This window comes from Canis lupus, chromosome 35 (assembly GCF_048164855.1).
Source record: "Canis lupus baileyi chromosome 35, mCanLup2.hap1, whole genome shotgun sequence".
Classification (NCBI taxonomy): Eukaryota; Metazoa; Chordata; class Mammalia; order Carnivora; family Canidae; genus Canis; species Canis lupus.
This window is the reverse complement of record NC_132872.1, coordinates 1,558,505-1,580,079: the sequence shown is the minus strand read 5'-3', so window position 1 is coordinate 1,580,079 and position 21,575 is coordinate 1,558,505. Positions and strand designations below refer to the sequence as shown.

The window sequence follows — 21,575 nt, the reverse complement described above, 5'->3', positions numbered from 1 at the left end:
ATGGAATCCTATAGTATGTGGCCTTTTTGTCTTTCTTTTTCCATTTATGTTTTCAAGGTCCGTCCACATTGTAGCCTTTATTAGTGCTTTACTCCTTTTTGTGGCCAAATATCCCATTGTGTGGATATGCCACATTTTGCATATCTTTGTTGATATTTTGGTTCTTTTGTATTTTGGCTATTATGAATACTGCTGTGAACATTTATATGCAGTTTATTTGTGGACATATGTTTTCTTTTTTTTTTTTTTTTTTAAGATTTTATTTTTGGGCAGCCTGGGTGGCTCAGTGGTTTAGCACCGCCTTTAGCTCAGGGCATGATCCTGGAGACCTAGGATCGAGTCCCACGTCGGGCTCCCTGCATGGAGCCTGCTTCTTCCTCTGCCTATGTCTCTGCCCCCCCCCCCCATGAATAAATAAATAAAATCTTTTTAAAAAAAGATTTTATTTATTTGATAGTGAGAGAACATAAGTAGGGGGAGTAATAGAGGGAGAGGGAGAAGCATGCTCTCCACTGAGCAGAGCCCAATGCAGGGTTCAGTCCGAGGGTCCCAGGGTCATGACCTGAGCCAAACACAGACCCCTAACCATCTGAACCACACAAGCACCCTTGGACATATGTTTTCAGTTCTCTTAGGTGTATTCTGGGAGTGGAATTGTTTGTTAGGTCATATAATAGATAATTCTATAATTTTTTAATTCTATAATTTTTTTTAAAGTATTTATTCATGAGAGACACAGAGAGAGAGGCAGAGACATAGGCAGAGGGAGAAGCAGGCTTCCTGCAGGGAGCCTCATGCAGGACTCAATCCCAGGACTCTGGGATCACGACCTGAGCCACAGGCAGACCCAGGCACCCTGATAATTCTATAATTAGTTTTTTGAGGAATTTATTATACAATTCCTATTTATTTATTTATTTATTTATTTATATTTTTTAGTTTCAGACGTAGAGTTTAGCGATTCATCAGTTATATGTAACACTTGGTACTCATTACATCATGTGCCCTCCTTAATGCCCATCACCAGTTACCCCATCCCCCACTACCTCCCCTCTTCAGTTTTTAACTATAAGAATCTGTTATGAGTCTGTTATGGTTTGTATCCCTCTCTGATTTCATCTTATTTTATTACATAATTTTTTTTTCTTAAGATTTTATTTATTTATTCAGGGGAGACACAGAGAGAGGCAGAGAAAGAAGCAGGCTCCATGCAGGGAGCTTGATGTGTGGGACTCAGTCCCAGAACTCCTGGATGATGCCCTGAGCCAAAGGCAGATTCACTCAACTGCTGAGCCACCCAGGGCACCCCCATAATTGCATTTTAAATAGGCTTTATCATGGAATAATTTTGTATTTACAGAGAAGTTGCAGAGATCATAGATTTCCCATATACCTAATATTAACATAAACTCTAAAATGTCTGTCAAATCCAAGAAGCCAACCTTAGTACATTACTGTTAACTAAATTCTAGATTGTATTTGATTTTACCAGTTTTTCCATTAATGTTCTTTTCTTGTTCGAGAGTATAACGCTGTCATGTTTTCTTAGACCTCTCTGCTCTATGACAATTTCTCAGTCTTTGTTTTTCATGTCCTTGATAGTTTTAAGGCATATTAGTCAGGAATTTTTTTTTTTTTTTTTTTTTTTTATGATAGTCACACAGAGAGAGAGAGGCAGAGACACAGGCAGAGGGAGAAGCAGGCTCCATGCACCGGGAGCCCGACGTGGGATTCGATCCTCGGTCTCCAGGATCGCGCCCTGGGCCAAAGGCAGGCGCCAAACCGCTGCGCCACCCAGGGATCCCTAGTCAGGAATTTTTGTAGAATGTCCTTCAATTTGGATTTGTCTGATGTTTTTACCATGATTAGACTGTGGTTATGGATTTTGGGAAAGAATACCATAGAGGTGAAGTATATTTCTTATTCATTAGAGCAGGTGGTAAGTGATGTCAGTGTCAACATAACTACTGGAGATGATAACCTTGATCATTGGTTAAGGCAGTATTTGCCAGATTTTCCTGCCATGAAGTTATTTTTCCCTTTCCATACTTTACTCTTCGGAAATGAGTCTCCAGGTCTAGCCTATATTCAAGTGAGGAGGGAAGTTAAATTCCAACTCCTAGAAGATTTATCTACATTTATTATTTGGAATTCTTTTGTAAAAATGATTTGGCATCCCATCATTTTATTGATTGATTGATTGATTGATTGAGGAATGCAGAGCGAAAGTGCAAGAGAGAATCTCCATGCCCCATGCAGAACCCCATGCAGAGCCCAATGCAGAGCCCAGTGTGAGGCTTGATCTGATGACCCTGAGATCATCACCTGAGCTGAAATCAAGAGTCGGATGCTTAACTGACTAAGCCACCCAGGCAGGCGCCCCTTCATTTACTTGTCTTGATATGAAATGTATATATTTTATACATTGGGCTAAATATAATGCTACTTTATTAATTTTGTTGCTCTAATCATTCTAGCATTGGCTTTTGAAAACTTTTCCCTGTGTTCCTCATTCTTTTTAAGTACTTCCTATCTTCTGACAATGTAAGATACTCTAGGCTCATTTTGTATTTTTCTTGTCCCAGGCCTGGATGGAACCAGCTATTCAAGGAGCCCTTGGGGCAATTAAGTAATTCACCCAGGGTCACACATTGAAGTAAATGGTGGAACCAGGATTCCAACCAAGGGAATCTGATTTCACAACCCATGCTCTTAATCACAACATTGGACTGCATGCAGCTGAAGGTGTACTGGCAGTTTCTAGTCATGTTCCATCTATGAACCAGCCTTAAGGATAGAATTTGTAGTCAGTTTACATTAAGTAATTATTGTGCTCTGAGAGTGTGAGCACGAGTGGGAAGGAGTGGGAGAGGGAGGGAGAGAGAATCCCAAGCAGACTCCATGCTGAGTGTGGAGCCAGACATGCAGCTGGACTTCAAGGACCCCATGACCTGAGCCAAAATCAAAAATCAGATACTCAACTGACTGTGCCACCCAGGTGCCCTTATTGTGCCCTGTTTTATATCGATTTTTATTTTAACCACAGGTCTGATGCTTATCAAGCTAAAATTACTTTTAGCCACAGATAATCACTGCTAATATTTTGGTGTATTTCTTTCTTTGAATGCATGCAAATGTATTTTGAAATTTTGTTATATTACCCTGATTTTTTTAAAAGATGTATTTATTTGAGAGAGAGAGAGCACGCACATGTGTAAGTGCATGAGCACAAATGGGAGGAGTGGAGGGAGAAAGAGACAGAATCTGAAGCAGACTCCGTGCTGAACGCAGAGCCAGATGCAGGGCTTGATCTCACGACCCTGAGATTACCACCCAAGCCAGCTGCTTAACTGTGCCACCCAGATATCCCATATTACCCTGATCTTTAAATTTAATATGCATAAATGTGGAGCATTCATAGTGTAACCAAAATCTGAACATGCTGTGTCTGTTGTACCTGGTGATTAAGATGAAAGTGAGTTGCTGTAAGGTTAATCTGTTTTGCCTTGATGTTATGGTCACATAAGAAGTAAACATCTGCCTTGATTTATCAAGTTCTCAAGTAATCCTCCAAATACTGTTATTAACCTTATCCTTCTTCCATTTGTAGCAGTAGATAAGTCTTCTCTGGTGATGTACACCAGACAGCCCACACTTCAGAAGAACCAGTTGCTTCTCAATCCAAAGCAAAACAAACCCCACATGTTGTGACCATTTGGTTTGGAAGAATCATCAGACTATATCATCTGCATCACATTCCTAGATTCCAACCTCATTATTATTTCTTCTTCTTCTTCTTCTTCTTTCTTCTTTCTTCTTTCTTCTTCTTTCTTCATTTTATTTATTTATTCATGAGAGACAGAGAGAGGGATCCCTGGGTGGCGCAGCGGTTTGGCGCCTGCCTTTGGCCCAGGGCGCGATCCTGGAGACCCGGGATCGAATCCCACGTCAGGCTCCCGGTGCATGGAGCCTGCTTCTCCCTCTGCCTATGTCTCTGCCTCTCTCTCTCTCTCTCTCTCTCTCTGTGACTATCATTAATAAAAAAAAAAAAAATCTTTAAAAAAAAAAAAAATGAGAGACAGAGAGAGAGGCAGAGACACAGAGGGAGAAGCAAGCTCCATGCAGGGAGCCCGACAATGGGACTCGATCCCGGGTCTCCAGGATCACACCCTGGGCCGAAGGCAGGCGCTAAACCGCTGAGCCACCCGGGCTGCCCTCATTTCTTCCTTTGACCACCAATAGTAATTTCACTTCAGGCAGTCTTTCTCACACACAGATAAGAGATCTTTTTTTTTTCTTTTACTCTCTTGTCCCAGCCCCCCTCCAGCTAGTTATCCCCAGAAAAGTTTATTTTCCTCCTTAACCTTCTCTCCTGCTTGCTCATTTGAAGGCTAAAATAATTCTCATTGTGGCAGATAAAATACACAGTGGTTCTAGTGACGCATATTTTTATCAGGAAAAACCGAAGCTGTAAGATTTGAAGTGGAATTAAGTACAATAATCTCTTCATTCCTCCATTCTTCTCAAATTATACCTACTTTTCTTCAGGTGCTAACATTCAAACTAAATTAAAAAAATTTCTTTTTAATTTTATCTAAATACAATTGGCATTCTTTTCATTTTACATATATGAAGTTTCGTTCACCTACATTAAATGACTGTAATCAGCATCTAATTACTAATCAAAATTTTATTTACTGAGGAAATGTGTTGTTTTCCAATGTATATTTTTGCATCAGAACTATATATATATATATATATGGGATCCCTGGGTGGCGCAGCGGCTTAGCGCCTGCCTTTGGCCCAGGGCTCGATCCTGGAGACCCAGGATCGAATCCCACGTCGGGCTCCCAGTACATGGAGCCTGCTTCTCCCTCTGCCTGTGTCTCTGCCTCTCTCTCTCTCACTGTGTGCCTATCATAAATAAATAAAATAAAATAAAAACTATATATATATATATATTTTATATAACATTAATATATATGTAAACAGAGTTGAAGTTTCCACTGAATTAGTCATGTGGATTAAGGGGTTTCTTAACCTGCCTAGTCAGGGCATCACAGGATGACAGAGTCTTGGGATTTGGCCATACCCTGGTTTTCAGCCAAACCCTGGATTTACTTTTGTCAGTGTTCCCGGATGGATCAAGTTCTGTGAGACTGCAAAGCTTTCAAGGGACTAGCAAATGTAGTTAGAATGTCAGATTTTCAGAGAAACCAAATATTGCAACGGTGGCACATTCTCATCTGTTAGGCAAGTTTATATGAAGGCTAAGTTGTAATCACAGGGCTAGTGAACATGGAGTCAGATGCTTTGTGGGGAGTGGTGTTGGTTAATGTCTTTAATAGCAAACATTCTATCTCTGCTATAGAAATGGACCTATCGGAGGGGCACCTCGGTGGCTCAGTTGGTTGGGCGTCTGTCTTCAGCTCAGGCCCTGATCCTGGGATCCTAGGATCAAGCTCCGCTTTGGGTACCTTGCTCTGAGGGAAGCCTGCTTCTCCCTCTCCCTCTGCCTGCTGCTTCCCCTGCTTGTTCTCTGTCTTTGTCAAATAAATAAATAAAATCTTTAAAAAAAAAAGAAAGAGAGAAGAAAGAAAGGAAAGAAAGAAGGAAGGAAGAAAAGAAAGAAAAGGAAGGAAGGAAGGAAGGGAGAAAGAAAAGAAAGGAAGGAAGGAAAGGAAGGAAGGAAGGAAAGAAAGAAAGAAAGAAAGAAAGAAAGAAAGAAAGAAAGAAAGAAAGAAAGAAAGAAAGAAAGAAGAAAGAAGAGAAGTGACTGTCAGAGACCTTTTGATTGATTCGTCAGAACAATTATCTTCCTCTGCAGAATTCTTTTTTTTTTTTTTTTTTTAAAGATTTTATTTATTTGTGACAGACATAGAGAGAGAGAGGCAGAGACATAGGCAGAGGGAGAAGCAGGATCCATGCCGGGAGCCTGAGGCAGGACTCGATCCCGGGTCTCCAGGATCGCGCGCTGGGCCAAAGGCAGGCGCTAAACCGCTGAGCCACCCAGGGATCCCCCAGAATTCTCTCTCTCTTTTTTTTTTAAAGATTTATTTATTTATTCATGATAGACACACACAGAGAGAGAGAGAGGCAGAGTGTGTCACAGGCAGAGGGAGAAGCAAGGCTCCATGCCGGGAGCCCGACGTGGGACTCGATCCCAGGACTCCAGGATCGCGCCCTGGGCCAAAGGCAGGCGTCAAACCGCTGCGCCACCCAGGGATCCCAGAATTCTCTTTTTTAAAAGACTCCATGTTGTCTGTCTTTTCATTGGAATATATCCTCTTAGAATCAATTGATTAGGTAAATATCTTATGATATATTAGTATTTGCATGTTTCCTCAAAACTTAACTGGAATTCACTTTTCAAACATTCCCTCAGCTAACTATTTACCAACTTTAATAGGGGAGATTACCTAAATTAATAACCACTTTCATCTCTTAACTCATGGAGTTTTACAAATTTTACAAAGCACTCTAAATAGATAATATTTTCTAATTCAGAGCTGGAAAGAGGATAATTATTACTGTTTGTGCTTATCTCTACTATTTTTTTACCTTGTTATTAACTGTATGATTTTGCCTATCTATTTCAGGCAGTATCATAATTCTAAATCATGTCCGATAACGGAGAACTGGAAGACAAGCCTCCAGCACCTCCTGTGCGAATGAGCAGTACCATTTTTAGCACTGGAGGCAAAGATCCTTTGTCAGCCAATCACAGTTTGAAACCTTTGCCCTCCGTTCCAGAGGAAAAAAAGCCCAGGAATAAAATCATCTCTATATTCTCCGGCACAGAGAAAGGTAAGTAGGTACTGTCATTTCAAGAGTCTCAGTTATTATTTTATGTTACCAATTTTTATGTCTTTTTAATTGAAGTATGTAGTAATTTGAGATTTTTATGGTGAAAACAGTATAGATCCTAGAAAACTATTGATGGTGGTACATAGGCACTATTAGAAAGGCTATTGTCTCTTAACCTGTTATAAAAAAGGATAAAACTAAATTTATTGCTCATATACTTGTTATAACCAATGAATTTCTGTAACCATCTTCATTTTCTAAGACTTGGGCCATAGTTTATTGCTTCTCAGCATCAATGAGATTTGGATATTTGAGAAAGGCCTAATAGAGTTTCTGATTTTTCAGTAGTAGTAATACTTAGTACTTTTTGTCATGTATTCTGTTGTGCCCTTAGAAGCCTCTGTGGCAGCACTGATTAATCAGTATATTAATGTGTCTTCTACAAACATTAATCTAGTCCAGAGTTTCTCAACCTCAGTAAGAATGACATTTGGGGGCCAAATAACGCTTTGGTGCAGGGATCTGTCTTGTGCATTATAGAACATCCTATAAGCCATTTTTTAGCTTTTACCCACTAGGTGTCAGTAGCACCATCCACCCAGCTATGACAACTAAAAATGTCTCTATACATTACCAGATATCCTCTGTGGGGAGAATCACCTCCAGGTAAGAACCACCAGCCTAATCACACAAAGTGGGATAAAGACTCTAAATGGTCATCTAAGTTGAAGTCACTGAATTTGTTTTGGTGTCAAACCTAAAGAAAGAACTTACGGTTTTCACAGTTTTTTAGAATTAGATTATGGACTGGTAATGGATTTCAGAATAAGAATTAAATTAATGTATTTAATTACATTAGGCATGGCAATATGTCTCTGATAGATAGTAATAGATCTATGTGAAGATAAAGATATATTTCCACTTACGTAGTAGGTTAACATTGAGAAGTAAACCCAAATGGGAGAATAGTGCTTTGTATATAATAAATACACATTTAACTTAAGAATACATAATCAGTGATAATTTGAATGAGGTAATATGTTTAATATTAATAAAGAATCAAGTCTTTGAGAATTTAATAGTATGTAATCATGAGACAGATAAAAACCTGTTCCTTTTATTGTGTATCTCTTACTATAGTTTTGCTTTTAAGATTTCATGTGTGATTGTAACTGAAAACCCTCATGGAAGTATGTTTTTTAAGTATATATGGGAAGAGGGCAGGGAAGTGTGTGTATTGGAGAGCACTGAATGCTCATCTTCCATAGTAGTAAATTGGTGTATGTAAAGTAGGAAAACCTAAAAGTGTAGACACAGTATTTATAATTATGGGGGATAGAAAACAAATTTATGAAGGTTAGTACCAGAAGAAATTGCTGACAGGATTGAAATGACTTGCCAATGGAGAGCAAAATGCAAAGTGGGGTAAGGGAAGAGGATGTTGACTCTTGATCTTGAGGTTGTAAGTTGGAGCCCCATATGGGGTATAGAGATTACTTAAAACAATAAAATCTTAAAAAAAAAAAAAAGTAGAGTAGGGTAATGCTCAAGCTGGGATAAAATGTACTTAGGGACAGCTTTGTAGAGGCAAAAAGCAAACAAAATGAAATGGGTAATGGTAGTAGGGTTTGTGAGCAAATTGAATATACATTTACATAAATTCAAAAGAGCATACCCATCTCTGATCATTTTGAGACTCTTCCAGTTTTAGCTTCTTAACTCACTCATCAGCTATTACTAACTCAAGGTCCCCCCTCACAAAGAGAGGGTGAGGGTACTTAGGATAACTCTGATGGCATTTAAGTTTATCAGCCCTTGAGATCTGTATTTAACATCCATTAAATTTTGTTTTTGTAATTTCCGAAATCTTTTGTTTTCTTGTGTTTATCACATTCAAGATCTAATAATTTTTCAGAGCTGATCTTAAAACTTTCCAGGCTCTTTATTTTTTAAATATTTATTTATATAAAAAAATATTTATTTATTTGAGAGGGAGAGAACCCCAAGCAGACTCCACACTGAGCAGGGAGCACTGAGCCACGTGTGGGGCTCAACCCCATGATCCTGAGATCATGATCTCAGCCAAAACCCGGAGTCCAAGGCTTAACCAACTGAGCCACCCAGGCACCCCTACAGGCTCTTTAAAAGACACAACAACTTTGCCTTTCTTACTTAGTTCCTTTTTTCTTCTGTCTTAAAAAAAATTCTGTTATAGTGGCAGCAGCTAGGTGGTGCAGTCGATTAAACATTGGACCCTTAGTTTCTGCTCAGGTGGTGATCTCGAGCTTTTGAGATCCAGCCCTGGGCTCAACTCTGCGCTCAGTGCAGAGTCTGCATAAGATTTCTCTTCCCCGGGATCCCTGGGTGGCGCAGCAGTTTGGCGCCTGCCTTTAGCCCAGGGCGCGATCCTGGAGACCCGGGATCGAATCCCACATCGGGCTCCCGGTGCATGGAGCCTGCTTCTCCCTCTGCCTGTGTCTCTGCCTCTCTCTCTCTCTCTCTCTCTCTCTGTGACTATCATAAATAAATTTTAAAAATTAAAAAAAAAAAGATTTCTCTTCCCCTCTCTCTAATAAATAAATAAATCTTAAGGGGGAAAAAAAAAGAAGAAAAGAAATCTTTGCCAAACTAGAGGTCAAAGATACTTTCATATGTTTTACTAAAAGTTTAGTTTAAATCTTTGAACTATCTAGATTTGGTTTTTATGTTTCTGTAAAGAGAGATCCATATTCACTTTTTTCAAAAAACCAGTGTCCCATACCTTTCATTGAAACTTTGATCATTTCCCCACTGACCTGCAATACTAGCTATTATCTATCAGGTTTCCTCATAAGCCAGGATCTACTTATGTGTTCTCTACTTTATTGCATTGGCTGACTTGTCCCTGAGCTAATACTGTACTGCCTTAATTACTATAGCCTGTAATTCTTAATACCTAAGAGAGAAAATCTGTGAAGTTTTTCTTTATGATCTTTGGCCCTTTGCTCTTCTCTATACATTTGAGAATTTATCATGTACTTTTTTTTTTTTTTCATGTACTTTTTTTTTAAAAAACCTGTTGATGAGGCAGCCCCGGTGGCTCAGTGGTTTAGCGCTGCCTGCAGCCCAGGGCGTGATCCTGGAGACCCAGGATCAAGTCCCATGTCGGGCTCCCTGCATGGAGCCTGCTTCTCCCTCTGCCTGTGTCTCTCCCTCTCCCCCCCACCTCTCTCTCTCTGCCTAAATAAATAAAAATCTTAAAAAAAAAAAAAAAAACCTGTTGATATTTTGGTTAGAATTATATACAGCCTTGTAGTTGAGAGAACACCTGCAGAGTCACTTTGTATAGCCTAGATGGAGGGAGAGAAAGAGAAAGAGAGCTGGAATGTTTGGAGGAATGGGTGCTCCTTAATTCCTCTCATTCCCTGGGGCTCTTCCCTCCCTTCCCAACCCAGCCTCCCACACTTACTGTTCCTTCCTGCAAGCTGACATCTCTGAGGTAACTGTAACCTGAAGCTTTGAGAAGTAGGAGAGGGGTCCCCTGTGTGTGGGTATGCACATTCATGCTTAAATGAACACAGAGATCTACCTGCTTAACCACCCTCAACATTTCTGAACTGGCATTCTCCTGCCTCCATCCTGAGCAGCTGTTCCTCTCCTTAGTCTTAACTGAATTGCTTTTCATCTTTAGACATTTCTCACTGATTCTGTTCTATGATAAATAGATTTGTCCTAAAAGGAAAGGGCTATACAGTATGTGGTTAGTCTATCATCTTCAAAAATGAGTCTAGAAGGGAAAAAATTGTATTTTTATTTTAAGAAATAAAAATTACCCTAAGATTTTTGCCATCTCTAATATAAAACCTGATCTAGAGATACTCATTTTATTGTACTGAAATATACATCCCTATTCCTGTCCTTACTAACAGACAGCGAATGTTTTCATTAAAAAAAAAAAAAAAGACCATCTTCAGTTATTCATTATTGGTTTATCAATGTTACTGGAAGAGTTAAGAAAATTAGAAATTAAAAAAATAATAAAAAATAATAAAAAATAAAAGAAAATTAGAAATTATACTTTTTATGACAAGTTGATTGAGCAAATCTTTTCACATTTTGATATATATGTATCATCTGTACCCTGTGAGTGATCAAAGATAGGGATAAACAAAGCAGATGGTGTCCCTGCTCTCAGGACACTAACCAATAAAATTACGAACTATGTAAAGTGGTAATATGGATAGTGTAAGACATCTGTCCTATCTGGGAAGGCTTCCTAAAGAAGTGACAGTAGAGCTGGAGACTAAAGAATAAATAAATGAAAATAGTTAGGAGGATTTTAATAGTTAAAAATATGTGTTCTGTGCCTAGAAAAGAGTTTCGGTGGCCCAGCTCCAGGAGGGATCATAGCACATTTATGGAGCTGAGTACAGTCCAGTGTGACTTGAAAGCAGGGAAGGGGAAAGAATAATAGTGTAGGGTGTGGAGGAAACCACAGACAGGAGAAGAAGCTAAATAGGTAGGCAGGGAAGGGAGTAGGTCATAATGGGCCTTGTATTCCATGCTACAGGGCTCAGATTTTATCCTGTTTCCTAGGGAACCATTTCAGAACTTTAAATTGGGGAAAGACCTGGACACATTTCTGTCTTAAATAAGAGAAACTAGCAGCTATATAGAAAGTAGGTATTGTTGGAGGCCTAAGACTAAAAATGGAAACTAGTTAGGATTTTGCAGTAGTCCAGGTGAGAAATGGCTTAACAAGTCCAGTAGGTTTGTCAGTAAAAATGGCAGTGAGCCACTGTCTTGGCTTATTTTTTAAAAGCTCTATTTAGTCAGCATTGAATGGTATAGTACTTGTTAACCAAGTATGTTATGCACCTTCACTTCTGGTTAGTGATGAAGATGACAGAACTGAAAATATCCCTTCTGATCTAAATATCAAATTCTGAGATTAATAAGAGTGGCCCATACCTATTTTTCCTACTTTTTAGAGAATACCCTTCTTTGTGATGAAACAAAAAGTTTCATTAATTTGAAGCTGTTTTGGGTCAAAATAACAAGGGAGTAATCAGTAATCACTGATTCTGTTAGAGTAGAAATAGAAGAGTCTTCCTTTTAAAGAGATGGGGGTTTTTTAGCCTTAGATTCTAGCTGAAATGTAGCCAAAAAGATGGTGGCCTTAAAGAATGTGGCAGTGTCATACCTAACGATTCTTTTTAAGCACATGACTTAAGGGCCTCACCTCTTAGCTGAAAGTTGCTGCCTGCCTGCTTGTTTTGTTGTCTGATGAAGTTGGAAAGTGGTTCCAAGAATCTTTTTTTCTCCCTTCTCGCACATTGTTTGATTTGAGACATGTTTCACCATCTTTTTGTTTTAGGTATTTTTTTTAATATCCCTTTCCTTTCCTAAGACAACTAACATACAAGGAATATTTGTATGTATCTGTGTGTGTTACATAAAAACAAATGGGATTACATAGATTTTCAGATACTGGGTCATTTCCTTTATAGTGAACTGTTGTATATCAATGTGTATCAAGTTCTGCTTAATCATTTTTACTTCTTTTACTTTTTATTCTGTACTCTTAATATATGTGAAACTTTCTTCAATACATCTTTTTTTTTTTTTAAGATTTTATTTATTTATTCATGAGAGGCACAGAGAGAGGCAGAGACATACAGGCAGAGGGAGAAACAGGCTCCTCATCAGGAGCCTGATGTGGGATTCAATCCTCAGACTGGGATCACACCCTGAGCCAAAGGCAGATAGATGCTCAACTGCTGAGCTACCCAGGCATCCCCCAATATACGTTTCTAAACTCAGCATTCCTAGGTTGAAAATGTGGCTGGGCCTTAGACACAGATGGAACCAGGAATTCTCTTGCTGTATATCTTGTCTGTTTCTGTGTTACCTTTATTATTATTTTTTTTTTTAATTTCAGACTTTTTTTTCTCTGTATGTTAGGAAACAACCCTCAACACTTCACTTCTTGGGGTTTATATCTTATAACTCCATTCACTAGTGAAAGACTGATTCTCAAGACGTTAATTCTGGCTTAGTTTAGGTATTCACTCCTAAACCAATCTAATTGCCTGGGAATTGGAACAATGGCTGACCTGGCTTGAATTTCATGCCTACCTTGGACCAGTCATCTATAATCAAGGTCATTTAATAAAATAGTATCTTTGCCAACCATATGTATATCAGAAGTGGAATACTGAGCAGGTTTTTTTTTTTTTTTTTTTTTTTAAAGAAGAGGAAATGAGTACTTTTATAATGCATGAAGTTGTTTTTCTGTCATCAGTTCAGAGCCATATAAAAAGTAAACTATTAGTTTATAGTTGGTTAATAAATATTTCCTCTATGCAGGATACTGAGTTATGAGTCTAGGGACTTCTAAAGAATCTTCTAAAAGAGAAGTAGAGAGCATGATATCAGAACACTCACAGTGTAGTTGAAAATGAGCAGTTATTTTTGATAGATGGAATTGTGCATTTCAGTAGAGATGGCAAAATTTATACTAGGTTTAACAGTTGCATTTCCCTCTGCTCCTTGCCACACCTAATGCACCCTGCCCACTTACCATAGTCAGATCTCTTGTAAATAAATATGTATCGAAGAAACCTAGAAAGGAGATGGACATTAGTCACAAATTTATCCTCACTAGTCAAAAAAAATAGTATGCTTCCCACTAGTGCTAGGTCAGTAGCATCTCGTAAACAGAGAGTGGTGCGGTGTACAGTAACATTCCAACTGTAGATATGCAGACCTATCAAAGAACATGACTTTTAGCTTTTATATTAGGAGAATTTAAGCAGATTGACAGCATAGCAAACTGACCACATGCCTCTATTTGCTATCCCTATCCCTCCTCAGACCCAAGTAAAATAACAAATTTTCTTTTAATATCATAAGAGCAAAGAAAATAGAAGGGACATAGTATACAAGAGATTTCAGTACATACTTGAAAGATAGAAGGGTGGAAAAGTGGCAACTGACTGAACAGATGAGGACCTATCCACTTGCATATGCAAATGGGAATGTCTGTGAGAAGTGAACAATTTTCCTTGTAAAAATCTCAGAGGCTTAGGGTTTAGAGACATACAACATCACGTGTGTGTGTGGTGGAGTGGGGGAGATATATAATACACAGGCTGAAAAGGGGGAGGAATTAGTTGAAAATCTGTGTAGGAGGAATCAGAAGCCCCTTAGGACCCCTTCTTTACCCCATGTAGCCAATGAAAATGTTTTTAAGTCCCATCCTCAGGTAGAAAAAAAGAACAAACTGATGTTTATTTGTATTCAAGGAGAAATTAAACCAAGAAGCCCCTCATTCTTGTCAGAGGAGTCACCAGAATAAGGCAGATTCCTTAACTGTAGGAAACAAACTGAGGGTTATTTGAAGGGAGGTAGGTGGGGGATGGGATAACTGGTTGATGGACATTAAGGAGGACACTTGATATAATGAGCACTGAGTATTATATGTGGTGGATGGTTAATGAATCACTGAATTCTGAAACTGAAAAAAGAAAAGAAGGGCAGATTCAATGCAAGTTAACATTAAATTTGTTTCCTCTAACCTGCTTTCAGAATACTTGTAGCTTGACTCAAAGCCCTCAGACTAGAGATTGGAAGATTTTTCTCTGGATAAACAGAATGCTCTGAAAAAAAATACTTTAGGTACCCCACCGCCCACCCATCTTTAATGAAAAGGCTGATATATCTCTCAATTAACTTTTTAATATTCCTCTGTATGGGGATGCCCAGGTGGCTCAGCGACTTAGTGCTGCCTTTGGCCCGGGGCGTGATCCTGGAGACCTGGGATCAAGTCCCACGTCGGGCTCCTTGCATGGATCCTGCTTCTCCCTCTGCCTGCATCTCTGCCTCTCTCTCTCTCTGTCATGAATAAATAAATAAATAAAATCTTTAAAAAACAAATATTCCTCTGTATGAATATATAGCAAAGAATTACCAGACATTTGAGAAAACCCTTGCTGTAATAGAAGAGAGTACAAAACAACAGAGGATAAAAAAGGAATTAGAACAGACAATGTAGGGTGAAGAAAACCAATCTATACACACAAACTGTGTAATCTTCAAAGAGAAGATCACTGGCATCCATGAAACAAGGAAAGTATTGTCAGAACGATCAGAAGCAATGAGAAATAATTCTTAGGAAGTCAACATTTAATATTACCAAAACAAAAGATATCAATAGGTGGAAGATTGGAAGACAATCAAGAAAATTCTCCCAGATTATTAAACAAAACTACAAAGATGGAAAATATGAGAGGAAATATATGATATGCTGATAAAACTTAATGAACGAATAAAATAATCTAAGAAATGATAGAACAAATTTCCCATATCTGAAGAATATGATTTCCAAATGGAAGGGATTCACTGAATCTTCATCACAATGAAAGAGTAAAGACCACATCAAATCATATCATCCTGAAATTTCATAATACCACAGATATGACAGCAAAACCTATTATATTTCCAGTCAAGATGGAGTAACAGGAGGGCACCCCAGGTGGCTCAGCAGTTTAGCACCGCCTTCAGCCCAGGGCCTGATCCTGGAGACCCGGAATCAAGTCACACGTCAGACTCCCTGCATGGAGCCTGCTTCTCCCTCTGCCTGTGTCTCTGCCTGCCTCTCTCTCTCTCTCTCTCTCTCCTCTCATGAATAAATAAATAGAATCTTAAAAAAAAAAAAAAGAAAAAAGATGGAGTAACAGGGACTAGAAAGAAAAAAGATGGAGTAACAGGGACTAGATTTTGCCCTTCCAATTGAAAGAACTAAAACACTGGGGAAAAATAAAGCAATGGTTTTCATGATGTTGTATATCAGAAATAAAGGAAATCCATCCCAAGAGATGGAAAACAATTGAGGGGAGTCCTACAATTGACCTAGCTTACTGCTTGGAATGAGTTGCCAGGTTGCAGCACAGGGAGGGACAATTAGGTCGTCTCCTAGAGCTAAGAAAGAGAGCTGGAATTTGGGTGACGTCAAGGCAGCTAGTTTGTATACACACAGAGAGAAAAATCTGTAGAGGTCTCCCTTGAGTGTTCAGTAGCACATGTATGTGAGAATAACTACCCAGACTGGAAAAGGAACCACTGGGAATGATGAGAGGAAACTATCTGCAATGCTCACACAGGGCACAGGATATTTCCTATTCCCACCATTCAGAATAAGAATCATAGAATAGAGACCTTTCCTCCGAATTGGGGCAGAATTAGCTCTAGATTAAATGTTGCTCCAATATTGCCTAACAAAACTTTAATACCTAACGCGCCAACTGTTTCTAAATTTGTTTCTCCCCTCTATGAGTAAACAGCTAAGAATCACCTATCTGTGTCTCAGAACAAAGCTCACCAATGTTTATAGGAATACAAAAATATCTAGCAATTACCAAGGAACAGTTTTCAGTGTCTGGCATCCATTCAGTATTTTCCAGGCATGCAAAGACCCATAATGAGTAAAATCAGTCAATTGGAATCAATCCAGAAGTGATACAGTTGATAGAATTAGTAGGCAAGGACATTAAAATGGTGAAATGATTGTATTCCATATGAAGAACCCAAAGGAACGATTCAGCATATTTAGAAGTAATGCTGGAAGATAGAAAAAAGAACAAATCAAAATTCTAGATTTCGAAAATACAATGGACAAGATTAACAGTAAATTAGGCATTTTAGAAGAAAAGATAAGTGAATTTGAAGACCATAGAAACCATGTAAAATGAAACTTAGAAGAAAAAAAACAGAAACAAAAATGAATGGCTATGGGACAAATTGCATGCAGACGTAATAAAACTGTAATTGAAGTTTCCAAAAAATGGGAAGGGGAAATGTTTAAAAAAAAAACTTTTTTTTTAAAAAGCTGAAAACTTTACAAATTTAATGAAAGCTGTAAAGCCATAGATTCAAGAAGTTCAGTGAATTCCAAGCACAAGAAACGTGATGAAAACTACAACCACAGCACATAATCAAATTGTTTAAAACAGGTGATAAAGAGAAAAAAATTTTTTTAAATTTTTATTTATTTATGATAGTCACACAGAGAGAGGCAGAGACATAGGCAGAGGGAGAAGCAAGCTCCATGCACCGGGAGCCCGATGTGAGATTCGATCCCGGGTCTCCAGGATTGCGCCCTGGGTCAAAGGCAGGTGCCAAACTGCTGCGCCACCCAGGGATCCCGATAAAGAGAAAATTTTAAAAGCTTTCAGACCTTTGGCTCAATTTTCTTGAACCTAAAACTGCTCTAAAAAATCGATTAAAAAACAAAAAAGCTTATTTTTGTAAGCCCAAAAATAAGCTGCCAGAAAGAAAAGACACATTACCTAAAAGGAACAAAATATGACAGTGGACTTCATGGAAGTAACAGTGCATCATAGAAGAAGGAATATCTTTAAAGTACTAAAAGAGGGGCACCTGGATGGCTTGGTCAGTTAAGCATCTGTTTTCCACTCAGGTCATGATCCCAGAGTCCTGGGATAGAGCCCCTCTCAAGCCCCTGGGCTGGAGGGCTCCCTGCTCAGCAGGGAGTCTGCTCCTCCCCCTCCCTCTGCTCCTCCCCCTGCTTGTGCTCTCACTCTCCCAAATAAACAAATAAAATCTTTTAAAAAATTTTTTAAAGTATTGAAAGGAAGACTCTTATCAACTTAGAATTCTGTATCTTGTGAACATATCTCAAAAATGAAGGGGAAACAAAGATTTTTAAATGTATAAAGGCTGAAAGAATTTTTCAGCAGCAGACCTGCCCTATAAGAAATATTAAACCAAATATTTCAGGCAGAAGGAAAATGTTGTCAGAGGAAAATGTAGATCTGCATAAAGAAATGAAAATCAGGGATCCCTGGGTGGCGCAGCGGTTTGGCGCCTGCCTTTGGCCCAGGGCGCGATCCTGGAGACCCGGGATCGGGTCCCGCGTCGGGCTCCCGGTGCGTGGAGCCTGCTTCTCCCTCTGCCTGTGTCTCTGCGCCTCTCTCTCTCTCTCTCTGTGTGTGTGTAACTATCATAAATAAATAAAAATTAAAAAAAAAAAAGAAAGAAATGAAAATCACTAAAAATGGTAAAATGTTTTTCCCAATCTAAATCTCTAAAAAACATCCAGTTTTTAAGAAATGAAGTCCCTATTTAAGAAGTGAAGTCCTGTGATATGTTCTATCACATAGATGAACCTCAAAAATAAGTAAAGGGATACCTGGGTGGCTCAGCAGTTTAGTGCCTGCCTTTGGCCCAGGGTGTGACCCTGGAGTCCCGGGATCCAGTCCCACATTGGGCTCCCTGCATGGAGCCTGCTTCTCCCTCTGCCTGTGTCTCTGCCCCTCTCTGTGTGTCTCTCATGAATAAATAAATAAAATCTTTTTTTAAGCCATTTACAAAAGACTGCGTGTTGTGTGGCCCTATTTATATGAAATGGCCAGAATAGACAAATGTGTGGTGAAGGAAGATTAGTGGTTACGCAGAGCTTGGGAGGGGAGAGGAAACAATGAGGAGCGATTGCTAATGAGTACAAGGTTGCTTTTAGGGATGATGAAAATGTCCACAGTTAGGTTGTGGTAATGGTTACACAACTCTCTCTGTATATTAAAACTCAGATGAACTTTATGGTATATAAAGAATTATTGCTTAAACGACAAAGGAGATAAAAGGGGAATTATAAAAAATATTTTTAATCCAAAGGAAAAAAAGAGGAAAATGTAAACAAAGAATAGAGACCATTAGAAAACAATGGAATGGCTAGTTTAAACCCAGCTACATCAGGGGCTCCTGGGTGGCTCAATTGGTTGAGTGTCCGACTCTTGATCTCAGCTCAGGTCTTGATCTCAGGGTTGTGAGTTCAAGCCCTGAATTGGGCTCTACACTGAGGGTGGAGCCTACTGAAAGAGAGGAAAGAGAGAGAGAGGGAGGGAGGGAGGAGGAAGGAAGGAAAAAGAAAAAGTAAGTCCAGCTATGTCAATAATCACATTAAATGTAACTGATCTAGGCACCCCAATTAAAAAGCAGAGGTTATTAGATTACTAATCATATGCTATTTATAAAAATCCACTTTAAAAACATAAAACCAAGAAATAGGTCAAATAACAGGATTTTTGTTAAGCATACTAACAGTGAAAAGAAACCTGGACTGGCTAAAATCAGATAAAATAGATTTTGGAGCAAAAAATATTACTCTAAATATTTAAGGGATAAAGGTAAGGAATAGGTTATTTTATAATGGTAATAAGGTCAGTTCATGAAGAGGAAATAATAGAAGTAAACATTTGTACACTTAATACTAGAGCTTTAAAATACATGAAATAAAAACAGATACAGTTTTAAGGAGAAATAGATAAATCCCATTATAGTTGGAGATTCCAGTATACTTCTCTCAGTAATTGGTAGAGCCAGTAGACAGAAAATTGCTGAAACTATCAATCAACTCTGACCAGTTGACATTATAGCACATTCCACCTTGAGAATATACTTTTTTAAGTGAACATGGAACACTTAACTGAGATCACATTCTAGGGAGATTTTTAAAAGTCTAATAAATTTAGAAGAATTCAAATCACACAAAGTATATTGTATGACCACAATGTAATTAAATTAAAAATTAACAGAAAAATCTCTGGAAATATTCAGGGGAAAAAACACACTTCCAAATAAATGAAGAAATCAAAAAGATATTAGGAAGTATATTAAATGGAATGAAAATGAAAATTCACAGCATCAATATCTGTATGATGCTGCTAAGGCAGTACTTAGAAGAAAATTTATAGTATGAGAAGAGAAAAAGATTTTAAGTCAACGACTTAAGCAAAGCCATCTTAATAATCTAGAAAGGAAGAGCAAATGAGATTGAATGTATGGAAGAAAAGAACAAAATTCAAAGTGAAGATCAATACAATAAAAAGAAAAATCAGTGAAACCACAAGCTGATTTATTGAGAATATCAGTAAAATGGATAAACCTAGGCAAAGTGAAATGGGGGGGGGGCGGGGAGAAGCCACAAATTATCAGTATTAAGAATGAAAGAGGGGGGAATCCATGGGTGGCTCAGCGGTTTAGCGCCTGCCTTTGGCCCAGGGTGTGATCCTGGAGTCCTGGGATCGAGTCCCGCGTCGGGCTCCCTGCATGGAGCCTGCTTCTCCCTCTGCTTGTGTCTCTGCTTCTCTCTCTCTCTCTCTCTCTCTCTCTCATGAATAAATAAATAACTAAAATCTTTAAAAAAAGAATGAAAGGCGCCTGGGTGCCTCAGTTGATTAAGCATCTGCCTCCAGCTCAGGTCATGATCCTGAAGTCCTGAGATCAAGCCCCACATCAGTTGCTCTGCTCAGCGGGGATCCTGCTTCTCCCTCTCCCTCTGCCTGCCACTCTGCCTGCTTATGCTCTCTTTATATCAAAGAAAGAAAAAAGAAAAGAAAAGTGGCATTTTTACAGATATTAAAAATGATAAGGTAACAAATTCAACACATTAGATAAAGTAGGAAAATTTCTTGAAAGACAAGTTTTCAAAATTCATTCAAGAAGAAATAACCTAAAAACACTACATCTCTAGGAAAATTTAGTTTGTAGTTAACAACCTTCCACAAAGAAACAGACCCATACAGCTCCATTGGTGAGTTGTACCAAACATTTAAGGAAGAACTATCAACGGTTCTACATAATCTTCCAGAAAATTGAATGGAAAGGAATACTTCCCAATTTACTTTATGAGATCAGTGTTACCCTGATACCACAACCAAAGACATTACAAAAAAGAAAGCTAGATACCAATATTTCTCATCAATATAGATGTAAAATCTTAGCAAGATTTTAGCAATTAGGGATCCCTGGGTGGCGCAGCGGTTTGGCGCCTGCCTTTGGCCCAGGGCGCGATCCTGGAGACCCGGGATCGAGTCCCACGTCGGGCTCCCGGTGCATGGAGCCTGCTTCTCCCTCTGCCTGCGTCTCTGCCTCTCTCTCTCTCTCTCTCTGTGTGTGACTATCATAAATAAATAGAAATTAAAAAAAAAAAAGATTTTAGCAATTAGAATCTCACTGTATATGAAAGGGGGAATAGTACACAGTGACCAAGTGGTTTTCATTTCAGGAATGCAAGGTTGGTGTAACATTTGGAAGTTAATCAGTATAATTTATTATATTAACAATATAAGAAAGATAAAATGTATGTTCACCTCATTAGTTGTAGAAAAAGCATTTAACAAAATCTGTATTCCTTTCTGATAAAAACATTCAGCAAACGTGAAATACAAAGAAAAGCCTTTAACCTGATAAAGAACATCTTTGAAAAACTTACCACTAGCATCAAATTTAATAGTAAAAAAAAAAAAAAAAAAAAAGGCTTTTCCCTTTAAGATCCAAAAAAATGCAAAGATTTTTCTTCTCACTGCTTTTATTCAGTAGTGTGCTAGAGGTTGTAGCCAGTGAAGTAAGGCAAGAAAAAGATATGAAGGGAATTCAGAATGAGATAGAAGTAAACCTTTATTCACAAAAAAATATGATTGAATTTTTATATGAAATCTTGTGATAGCTACAAAGAAGCTGCTGGAGCTAAAAAAGATAAAGTAAGATTTCAGTATATCGGTATCAGGAATCAGTTGTGTTTCTCTATACCATCAATGGGCAGTTGAGAACCAGGGCACATGAGTGGCCTAGTGAGTTAAGTGTCTGCCTTTGTCTCAGATCATGATCTCAGGGTCCTGGGATCAAGCCCCATATCAGGCTCTCTGCCTAGCAGAGAGCCTGCTTCTCCCACTCCTTCAGTCTGTTGCTACTCCTGCTTGTGCTCTCCC

General features: G+C 38.6%; 1 protein-coding gene across 3 annotated transcripts in view; it reads left to right on the top strand.

The window, feature by feature from the left end:
• The window catches only part of PAK2 (p21 (RAC1) activated kinase 2), an 89,454-nt gene that overhangs the window by 40,676 nt on the left and 27,203 nt on the right, over nt 1-21,575 (top strand). For 2 of the 3 annotated variants that reach the window (XR_012024371.1, XM_072811975.1), the window contains exon 2: nt 6,600-6,807. Coding sequence is in view for 2 of the 3 variants with exons in the window: in XM_072811975.1 (XP_072668076.1) it covers nt 6,621-6,807 (187 nt within the window). In the remaining variant the exon portion in view is untranslated. Of the gene's footprint in view, nt 1-6,599; nt 6,808-7,409; nt 7,474-21,575 lie in introns of those variants that run through there. The other variant, XM_072811976.1, reaches the window with a different exon arrangement.